Source organism: Pygoscelis adeliae, unplaced genomic scaffold (genome assembly GCF_000699105.1).
Source record: "Pygoscelis adeliae isolate BGI_AS28 unplaced genomic scaffold, ASM69910v1 Scaffold4, whole genome shotgun sequence".
In the NCBI taxonomy this organism is placed as follows: Eukaryota; Metazoa; Chordata; class Aves; order Sphenisciformes; family Spheniscidae; genus Pygoscelis; species Pygoscelis adeliae.
This window is the reverse complement of record NW_008824986.1, coordinates 2,120,755-2,132,427: the sequence shown is the minus strand read 5'-3', so window position 1 is coordinate 2,132,427 and position 11,673 is coordinate 2,120,755. Positions and strand designations below refer to the sequence as shown.

The window sequence follows — 11,673 nt, the reverse complement described above, 5'->3', positions numbered from 1 at the left end:
GTGAGGAGGAAGGAGCAGCAGAGACAACATGTGATGAACTGACCGCAACCCCCATTCCCCGTCACCCTGCACTGCTGGGGGGGAGGAGGTATAGAAGCCACAAGGGAAGTTGAGCCCGGGAAGAAGGGAGGGGTGGGGGGAAGGTGTTTTAAGATTTGGTTTTATATCTCATTACCCTACTCTGATTCAATTAAGTAATTTATTGCCAATTTCCCCAAGTCAAGTCTCTGTTGCCCGTGATGGCAATTGGTAAGTGATCTCTCCCTGTCTTTATATCGACCCAGGAGCCTTTTGTCGTATTTTCTCTCCCCTGTCCAGTTGAGGAGGGGGAGCGACAGAGTGGCTTTGGTGGGCACCTGGCATCCAGCCAGGGTCAACCCACCACAATAGCAAACAGAATTCCCTAAGAAAACTTTAAACAATAACACATACCAACCCCCCCAGCATTTAATTTACATTTAAAATTAACTTGGTCTGATCAGTGACAACAGCAATGCCAGAGGCATTACAGTCAGAAAACAGCTAATCTCTTTAGGATACACTAATGTAAATTTCAGTACCTGCACAATTTCAATAATACAACATGCACTGTCATATCAAAAATACTCTATTTTGTATGCTCAATTTCACCAAACCCGACAAAAATTTAAAACTACAGAAAGATTTCTTGTATTTGGTAAGTTTTTTCAAATATTTAACCATTCTTCCAGTGTTTCCTGAACTTCATCCAATAAACTTTGAAGAAATTTCATGTGGAATTTTGTTTATTATTTCCTATTCAGGTAGCATCTTCTCCTGAAAACATCCAAAAATCAAAGCCTAAACATATCTTTAAATATTGTACCTTTGTAAGGGCAGCAGTATGATCTTCTCCACAACATATATGAACAACCTTCTGAGTTCTCAGTGACTTTAGCAGCGTAGGAACATACCTGTCTGAAAGGTTTAATACAGCAGTAGATCGCTTATTTTGAAAATAAAATCAGAAAACAAAGTTTTGCTCATTTATTCTAATTTGGTTCCAGTCAAACAAGCACTTTAAATTTGTTAGCATAATGCAATGATTGTGACTGAGTTTATGTATCTGAGACAGAAGTGTTATTACAGAAAAAGAGAGACTACTATACTGAAATACTTTGTAGTAAGTAGTCTCATTTTCAATAGCATAGGTTCATATGTCAATACATAAATCATGAAATATGGAACAGTACTGTTAGACCTGCCATTGGCCATGAGAAAAGAAAACAAATGACAGTTGTTTTGAGTTGTTTATGTGCTTCGTGTTTTTAAAGTGTTCCTGTAAGTTGGTATCAGTTGGTCATAGTTCAATATTACTAAATGTGTAACAGAATGGAATGCTGAATAATTAGGAAGCACGACTAACTTCCCTCCATCACCACCAGAACAAATCAACTTTGTCATCCAGTTGCACATAGGCAATTCTTTTAAATGTTAATGCTAAAGTCTTAAAATTTGTCAGGTATGCTAAGATGCCTGGAAGAAGCCCTATCAAGACATAAAAAAGGGATTTTACTGAGAAGTGATGCTATATAAGAAACTGGGGTCATTCATATTCCAAAGAATACGTAGAAGCAACTGAAGTCTCCCATGAGAATGTGATTTCTGAACAGTACATGTGATTTTCTTATTACCTGAGTGTGACCAGATTTGAAGCGTTAATTCAGATACGCATTTTAACTACAACACATTTTTCTTATTTTAAATGGTGTTGAGAACAATGAAGCAGTGAGAAAATTTGAATTCATGAAACTAGCTGTAGATTATTCTACACTAAACTGTGTATTACAGGAACCTGATAGCATATACTCCCATCTTGGAGCCCTGCACGTGGATCGTGTGCATGTAACATAATACAACTAACAAAGAAACAATTTTTTGTCTAACCTAACTACTTGGTACTCATTAACGATTTTAAGCAACACCCTAGTAGAGGAAATTTTGGAAATGGTTAGTTGAAAATTGTGAATGATTATCAAAAGTGGCCCGAGAAAGGCAGATACCCACATGGCAGTAAAACAATGAAGATGCCTTAAACGTGTCTACTAAGGACAACCAAACAGTTTTGACAGATTACTGGTTTTGTCAAGCAATTTCATCTACCTAAAATTCAGTTCAAACTGTAACTACCACACAGTATCTTAATTCAATCCCATTTAGAAAGTTTAAGTCACAGAAAAATCTAGAACAGGGAAAGAAAACAAGTCAAGCAAGCTAGAATTTCAACATAACGCTGTCAGAATTTTCACTACAAAACAGCTGAGGAAAAAAACTCTATGTCTTGCTTATGCAATCCCACACAACATCAGCACTCTCCGACAATATTCAACAAAGGTTTGTTCTGTCTGCTCCTTTTCTAGGAATACCGCTGTCTTTACATTCACAAACCAAGACCTTCAGCATGAAATTTTACCTAAGTAATGTTTACTTACCATTATCATCATTAAGACCCAGCTGTCCAAATTTGTTGCGTCCCCATCCAAAAATGGCTCCAGAAAGAGTTAGTACAAAACTATGAGCTCCTCCTGCTGCAATCTGTGCAAAAGGGATTCCCAGCAGAGATTTAATCACATGTGGTGAGTTTTGTTTTTTATACTCGTAACCTAAGCCCAGCTGGCCATATTTATTTTGTCCCCAGGAAAACACTTCACTTCCTGTTTAAAGGAAAAAAAATAAACAAGAAATACAATCAATATAGTTTAATTATATAAAGTTTATTTACTGTAAGAAAAGCTAGAAGTTAGACAGTTACTCTTCAAATACTTTTGAGTTTGAAAATGCATACAAATTACTGACCTTTGAAGCTAAGCATTCTCATGTAATTTGCAGACATTCAACTCAAATATTTAATCAGACTGAAAGTATTTTACTCACACTCAAAACCCTCAAAACTGCTCTTAACATTCCTGTTTCAAAAGTGTTAGATAAGTTGAGTTTGGTTATTACTAAGCAAGATGCTGCTCCATTGGGAGTTCCACTACTGTATATATTTTCATGCAGAGATCTTGTTGAGGTTGCATACTGGACATGCAAAAGTTTCGAATCACAAGCCTCATTTAAGCTTTTATACGGTAACATACTTAATTTTCACATACAGTATAAGTGACATATATTTAAAATTTTTAAATATTGTATCAATGATATGATCAATGAAGCACGAAGTTTATAATGTTATTTGATGCCTTATGAAGAAAAAAACATTTTGAAGAATCACAAATCAGAGCTATTTATGTTAAGATTGCCTCCAAAAGAAAATGTTCTACTGAACAACCAATGTTTTGCCAAAGTATTTACTATCCTAAAGATCAACACCTAATCACAAAGATACTTTGCTTTTGCTGGTGCAATACATTTCAAACAGTAATGTTACCTTCAAACAGTAATGTTTCCTATGTCTCCACCTTTCCAATAACAGTTTTATCGAGATGGAAAACAATGAAACCCATCCCCTGGGGTACAGGTCTCTCAAGATTTTATTTATTTATTTAAACAACCACCACCAAAAAACCAAACCAAAACCAACCAGACAAAAAAAAACCAACCCACCAAACTACCACTTTTATACAAAACAATCTTCCTAACACCAAAGAAATCCTATGCCAATCATTTATAATCACATGAACTAATCCACCTGATCAATATCCCATATATAAATCTAAAAATACTATGACGTCTCCTCTCAAAATGCCCGATTCAAGTAACTTCATCCCATTTTCCTCCCTGTGTGGGTCTATTTTTAAGGCCACAACCTTGCTACATTGCAAGTACTTCTGCAAGTTCTCTTACAACCAGGAAAAGAAAAAACAGAAAACAAAACCACCACCCTACAATGCATGTGAAGAACAGAAACATAGAGCTGCAAATCCATGAATTGGCAATAGGATAGTGATGCTGTAATTGAAGCTTGTATCTATTTAAAACACTGAGTGAATTTTAAATTACAAACTCCTAATTATATTCTTGCACCTTTGACCAATAGAATGCTTAACAGCGCAATTCTGATACTCCCCACATTCTACTGCTGATCTTAATCCAGGCAAAGGGTTATTGGTAAATCTCCGTCTGCCTGTCCTGAAAACAAAGGAATCTCACTAGGTTATAGTGGTAAAGACACCTGGGAATACATAATGGCAGAGAAAACACTCAATATGAGCCCATGAAACGTCACGTACAGAATCAAGGCACATATAGTCAGTATAAACTATTATATTTAAAGGAAGAAGAAAAAAAAAATCATTCAGCATACAATTAACACCTCCCTCCCCACAGCTTTTTAGTTTGTATTTTAACCACACATTGTTCAGAAACACTGTCAAACTTTACGATTTTTCTGGAATTTTTGTTTTGAGTTTCTAAGTTTCCATTAACCCCGCCCAGCAGCCACTTCTTCCAAATGGAAGTTTTGGCCACAACTCTCCTTTGTCACAATGAAACAAACAAGCAGCAAATTTAAATTCATATTCATTTCTGGATAGCTATACTAACTAGCCCAACCAAAATTTTGAAGACAGATGTTTAAACCTTTCAAAAGGTGGGTTATAATATGACATTACATTTTAACTATGGAAGCACCAACGAAATGGAGGCTTTGCAATAGAAAAGCAGACAAGGAAGCCGTTGCCTGCAAGCCTCAGTAACTTGAAGTTACAGGTTAAAATAGACTAGTGAAAAAGTAGCATGCTAGCAGGATGAAAAAGAAATGGGACCAAAAAAAGGAAACAAAAATGAATTAAAAAAGGAAATTACATAAAAGCTAGATGATAAAAAGCAAAAAAGCGTAAGAAAAAGAGCAGAACACCACATTTGCTTGTACATTTATTTTTTAAATTCAAGCTTCCATCATTAAATTACACTTCTACCAATCTGAAATCCCATCTGCGTTAAGTGGTAGTATGTTTAAAAAACACATTTCCTTTTTAAAAAAGACAAAATAAATGTTGAAACCTTTAGAATTACCTGGTAAGAAGTTACACAAAACTTCAGAAGAATTTGGCTTACCTTTTGAGAGTGCTAACGAGTGATAATAACCACAAGCAACTTGAACAATTTGGATCTCTGATAAGCTTTTAATATTTCTATTGGGGTAAGAAAACAGAGAAAGAACTAAGCTACTAGGTCATGGTATGAAATATAAAGTCACTCCAAAGGGTAATATACAAAAAGTGAATCCTTTTCACTGAAGTATATATGAAACTAATTTAAATATCCTACCTTTAATTAGAAGCTATTTAGTAAAATCTTAAGTCAAAACTGCTTCTTTTCTAACACCTTCAAGGACAGGTTACGTCTTATTTTCAAATTAATGAAGTCAGTAAAAGACCATAATGAAGAATTAGGGAGATTCATATGCTAGGAAGGAGATGTCACACAGCTGAATGGAGGAAATTAATACCAGATGCAAGAAGAAAATTATTCTTACTTTCTAGTTTCCAAAAGAAAAAAGGTTTTACAATCTTCTTCATATCAATATTGAAGACTGAATTACTTTGTTAAAATTTGAACAGTCAATTTTTCATCTCTACCAACATTAACTTCAATCAAAACTTCAGTTTACAGAGCTATTAAGTATTGCACAATATTATACAGAAGTTGCAAATACATACGAATGTGCATTAAATCTAGTATGCTTTCAGCTTTTGATGAGAAAAACAGGAGTTTCTAAAAGGCCTGTGGGCTTTTAAATTTGATACAGAAATAAGTAACCTTTATATTAGTTATTTATATCATGGCTATATGTGACATGTATAATATGAAAGATAAAATTATAAATTTCTAATGTTCCAAGGAATTGTTACTTTCATGTGTCTTTTTCCTATGTATTAAAGAAAATTAGAAAAGAAAACCTCCAGCTTGCAAACATACAAACTTACTGCTACAGACAGTTCTACTGATTTCAGTGAACCTATTCATCACAGTAAAAATGTGGACTTCAGTTAGCTGGAATGCTTACAGCACTCTGAAAACAAGCAAGTGAATCTGGCTAGCATTCATTTTTATAACTAGAAGGTGTATTATTTGATCACAGCTAAAAAACCTCGGGGTAAAAACTGAAGTACGAAGATCAAATAGCAAACGTACCTTCTTCAAATGTACTCCCACAACTGGTTTTGAAAGTTTAACATTCTACTCCTCTTTAACTTCTCTTAAATGGCAGTTATTAATCCCCATTTACATTCTTAAAATACCCATCCTACTTTTTCAACATAACTCTCATTCTTAGTAGATGACTATGAACAAAAAAAAAACCCAAAAAACAAGCCAACAACAAACCAAACCAAGCAAACCCGTAACACACTTCTCACATAAGGTGACTTTCTGAGAAAGGAAATCGTCTACAGTATGCAAGTGCCATAGCTAAAATACACTTTCTAATATGTGTTTTTAATTATAACAGCAGAATAGCTTAACCAATGTGATTTAAGCACATTTTTAAAAAAAAAAAACTCATTATATATTAATTATTTTTAACCTGGGCACTCTGATGCATTCCTCTGTTCCTGGCAAGCCAAGCTGTCCCTCAGTAGCCAGACCCCAAGCATATACCTGACCCTTGTCATTTAATGCAAGAGTGTGGGCTTCTCCACATGATACAGCTACAATATTTTGGGCATCCAGTGCACCAACATGCTCTAAAAAAAAAAAAAAAAAAAGTTAGTTGTTTAAAAAAAGCTACTAACAAGCTAGTGTTGTTCAAGACAGTTATACTCAGTACTAAGGTATCAATTGAAATGACACAGAAGTAAGCCAAGAAGTCTGTCAAAACATCCTTTATTAAAATTATAAGCATGCAATTCTTGGAGAAGTAAGTTAAATTTGACACCCCAAAGTAACCAAACAACAACTGTATCTGGAGCAATATACAGAAGTGCACAAAAACTGCAGCTTGATCATAATGGTTCCTTCTAATCTTGCCATCTGAAAATGAGTGCAGAAACTCAATTAACATTAAGGTCAAATAGATTATTGTCAAATGACTACACGTGTAGACATTATGTAAGAGGAAAACATTCCACCACAGCAAATTAAATTCACCTATTCATTATTAACAAAAAAGCCTGCAAAACAAGGCAGGGCAAATTAAAGACTAAAGCTACTGATTTTGCAATGAGCTATACAATGTCTTCTTTATAATGCAAAATACTGTAGAAACAGATCCTAAAGAGTAATTTTTCTAGATATACAGTGCACACCTCTGAAAAGCAAACACTAAAATATCTGTGATTTTTTTTTTTCCAGTAGCCTGCATCAATACCTTTAAATACATTTGGAAAAACTCGGAGTTTGTTTTTGTGCTTATGATTTGTGATCAGAAGTCTAAAATTTTCATTTCAGCAACAGTAAAGTGCGGAAATATCATCAGGGCCTGTCATTAAGGCTGGAATTTTCAACAGTCCCCTTAAATAAGAGCGTGCTTGGGCATTTTACGCCCAGTTTTCAAACACATAAATTCTATTCCTGCCTAAGAACGGCAGACCACCGAAGAAGCCTGTGTATTATCAATGTAACATGCACTGTAAACACAGCCTAGCATAGCCTAAGTCAATTTCAGAACAGTAGCCAACAGTATCTGCAACATGACAGGCACTCAGTTTCCAAAATAAAGTAACACAGGCAGCAGACATAAGTTCATTTTTTTAAACAGCTGGTCTGATTAAAGAGGTTACCACCCCAATTCAGCCCATTACGGCCTCCACAGCTCTGCCAGCGGAAGAGGTCATGCAAGCGCTCCGCAGTTCAGGCAACAGCATGCAGATTAGCTCAGACTATTTTCACCAGCTGCTAAACTAGGCAGGCTGACTTTGCCTAATATGGATTAAGGAACATTCACACAATCCCTACGGCAAGCAGAGCTTTGTGGGGAGGAAAAAGGGAAGGCACAGCTAAATAATGCCACTGGTGACACTGAGGTGGCAAAGACATGCAGTCAGCAACAAAATTATCTTCAGTTAGCAGAAACACATTCAAAAGAGCACATCCACCCATTTGTAAAGATACTGAGCCTCGAAAACTTAGGGAAGAGGACGTTACAATCCCCATGACTGCTCTGTCTGAGCATGTTAAAAAAAAAAGACTTATAGTAGGTGTTTGTCCATTACATATGAAAGCTCATACAAGGCTGTTTTAAAAAAACAAAAAATTTCAAGTCAGATGTTTTTATTGTCACTTTTAGATTTAAAAGACAATTCAGCATCATTTTCAAAGTGGGTAACAAGTATTCAAAGTTTGACAAGCTGAGTTTCTACCCATGTTCATGAAGCAGATGTTTGCACAGGATTCAAGATCACCAGTTTTAATATCCATTTAGTGTTTCCCAATAGAAGTCCAAATTGGTTCTAAAAGTTACATATCAACTACACAAAAAAAATCTTTACCTGGCACCAAATCCAAAACTCTGAATAAAGGAGAACTACTAAAATACTGCAGAATGCCTTATTTCCATTTGAAATATTTGTATCAATTATTGTGCCAAGTAACTTGTAAAATTGCTGTAGCAGTGACTAGAATAAACTCTTACTAAGCCTTTTCAGTTTGCTTACGTTATGCTCTAAGTACTGTCAGAAGCACTGTTCCATATCTCTCAGTAGCACATAGATATGACTCACGCACAGCTCTGAAGGGAGCCCATGTGCGCACTCCTCTGCAGTCCCTGCAAGATGTTTACCCACTTCCGCTATAGAACTGCACTAGCAGGAAGCAGAAACACGCATAAAACATACACAGGAAGAAAAAAGCCCAAAGAAGTTTTACATTGCATCCTTTAGGCTTTTGCAAATCCTCTTCCTGTAGCGCTGCATATGCTGAAAAGTCTTTTATCAAAAGTTTTATTTTTAGTTCTTAAAAAAAAAGAAAATTAAGAACATTGCTTTAATCAGACCTGCTCTACATCACATATTAGACGATTAAACACACACAACATGTTTCTCAACTATGGTATGCTAAATATTCATTTCTGCCATATTCCAGTAGCCAACAATGCTAATCCATGTATTGAAGCAGGTCACCTCCCTTGAGATTAAAAAGAGCCACTGAGCCTCCCGTGGCCTTAGGTAAACTGATTCCACGCTGGAAATAAAAAATAGTAGCACTGCCCAGCTGCACGGCGAGCAAAAATATGGGGGGACAGCCATGTTTCACAGTTGGTTGTTTCCAACTGTCACAAGATGCAATCCAAGCAAAGGAATGCTTTTCAAGTTAAAACTATGCCCATTCTTGGAAGAACTATTGCGCATACAATTCAGCACATGCACAGACACTGGCAGTCTTGGGTTTGACGTAGCATAATGAAACAAAACATACATGCACAACCACACGTACTCTCCACAATTCATTACTTCTGAACTTACCGGGTCTTTTCCTGGCTTTTTCATGCCCTAGTTGTCCTAGATCATTGCATCCACATGTATAAACAGTCCCATCATCCAGGACAAAAACAGTATGTCTCAGTCCACACCCTACATCTCTGACCCTTTTATTTAAGAAAAAGTCACTTTTTCTGGGTTCTAAAACAATCTCTTCATCAATTCCACCCAATCCAAGCTGTCCAAAAGATGCATTTCCCCAGCACAACATGTTTATCCTTCTCTTGATCACAGAGATCTTCCAACTTCACTTTTCTAGAATATCCCTTCTGCGTAGCTGTTAAAAAAAAAAAAAAAGAATGTACAGTTTTTCAGTAACATCCCTAACATTTATGTTATCTTCTAACATTTATGTTATCTTCTATAAAACACGTAATCCACAAGTTTACTTTCTATATACCAATATATTGAAACATTGAACAGTTTTTAAGAGTGTGATTTACTTTCTTGGGACAGTATTTACATTAACTCTGCAGTAAAATGCTTTCCTTGCCATTTCAGATACAACTTTTAAGATGTGCAGGTCCTCGGTTTTATAAAACTTTGTTTCAAAAACTTAAAATATCATTCTTTGTAAAACTTCTCTAATCCCTAATCCAGAACTATACAAATGGCAGTCACAACCAATTCTAGCCAGTGCAAATGACCTCAAACATCTTGTAAGGAGACAGTACAGGCTAGTTTCTTTACACAAGGAGCTGCATGACTCCTGTGTGCTGCCTCAAGATCATCCCCAAAGACAACACTTGACTCATAGCTTGGAAAAAATTGGTCAGCTCTGATCAATCCAGTTATGCAACACAAAGAATAATATGATGTGTCAATCATTATATTTAAACAACTATGAGTCAACTGAACTTAAAATTTAGAAGAAAATAAATAGCTGAAACTCAAGTCCCCAGTCTTGCACTGCAATCAACAAAGGCTACAGCTTCACAGTTACTCTGCAGTTAACAGGAGACAGCACATACAAACTCCCCCATGCAAACCCCCATCCCTAATGCCTAACTGCAATTACCAGTATACCTGCTGACAGACTCTGTACCTATTTGGAAAGGATACAAAGCTACACTTCTCTTTCATTTTCAGTATTGCAGATGAGGAAGAGTTTATGACAATGTTTTCACTATTACTTACACTACACTTCCATGACAGTTCGTTTCCCCATATTTTCAGAGCAATTTAAAAATCGATGGAATACAGTGTAAAATTGCTATAAATTTTCACCTGTGACCATTATTTGGAAGACGGCATGAATTATGGAACGTGGAATACAATGCACTACAAATGCATTCAGTCTTACATTCTGCAGGGTCATAACGTGTATAAACCGCCTAAATATAAAACTGCTCAGAGAAGCAAGCCATCAGTTAGTTAGCACCTAAGCGTTACATAAACCAAAGGGCAGAATTCTTGCCAGCACAACAGGATGAACTATTTTTCTCTGCAAAAGTCAAAATACAGTAAACAAGATGCTTATTTTTGTGATCTCATTTAAAAAAAAGCAAACACCAAAACAAAACAAAACAAGCCCAAAACAGCCAAACAGCTTAAAATATATTGCATTCTGTTTACCTATCTCAGGAGATGACGCATGATCAAATATTTCCCTAGCTATCACTAGCTATATCCTACCACATTCAGAAGGGGACATCAAATTGAAGACGTCTTCAGTTAAGACATAGCTATGCAATAGCAAATTTCACACATCTGTAGCAGTGACTGCAACACAAGCTTCAACCTGCAACACAAGAAGTTAGAAAAGATGTACGATTATAGTGCTTCAAGATTTCTGTAGTCGCGATTTATCTCCATCTCCAGTGGGGCAAAAAGAAAGCTAGTTCTCCCTTCTATGAAAACAGATATGTATTTCCACAGAAGGTGGGGGGGTTGTTTTTGTCTTTTAAGAGTCAGTAGCCAAAGACGTTTTGTACTTTGATCTCAAATCACGGCACTATTTTATCCCTGTACGTAGCCATGAAAGCCAACTCACGTTGTCAGCTGCTGGATACTACCGTGCGTGACGTCAAAAGCAGTCCAATACCGACACCACATACAGAACGCGAGGGAAGCCACCCAACTCGTTTTCTACTAGCAGAGTAGCGGTGCTACAGGAAGAGTCTGGATGTTTCCCGCAGGCTGGAGCGGGCTGTGTAATCTCACCGTGCACGGGCACTGACGCGCTCTTAAAGCGCCCCAGCCGCGGGCTGCGCGCCCGGCGATCCCAAGGGCTGTACCACACGCTCCCGCCCGCTCCGGCTGCCCCCCGAAGCGGGACACCGCCCGCGTTCGCCGA

At 36.7% G+C, this 11,673-nt stretch overlaps 1 protein-coding gene across 4 annotated transcripts in view; it reads right to left on the bottom strand.

Moving 5' to 3' along the window:
* The window catches only part of HERC4 (HECT and RLD domain containing E3 ubiquitin protein ligase 4), a 36,529-nt gene extending 25,431 nt beyond the window's left edge, over positions 1-11,098 (bottom strand). For 3 of the 4 annotated variants that reach the window (XM_009325821.1, XM_009325818.1, XM_009325820.1), the window contains exons 1-6: positions 10,953-11,098; positions 9,363-9,654; positions 6,488-6,647; positions 5,017-5,093; positions 2,451-2,672; positions 845-936 (exon numbers count right to left, since the gene is read on the bottom strand). In XM_009325821.1, the coding sequence (XP_009324096.1) occupies positions 845-936; positions 2,451-2,672; positions 5,017-5,093; positions 6,488-6,647; positions 9,363-9,588 (777 nt within the window). In that variant the 5' untranslated portion in view covers positions 9,589-9,654; positions 10,953-11,098. The remainder of the gene's footprint in view (positions 1-844; positions 937-2,450; positions 2,673-5,016; positions 5,094-6,487; positions 6,648-9,362; positions 9,655-10,952) is intronic. The other variant, XM_009325819.1, reaches the window with a different exon arrangement.
* Between the last annotated feature and the right edge of the window lie 575 nt (positions 11,099-11,673).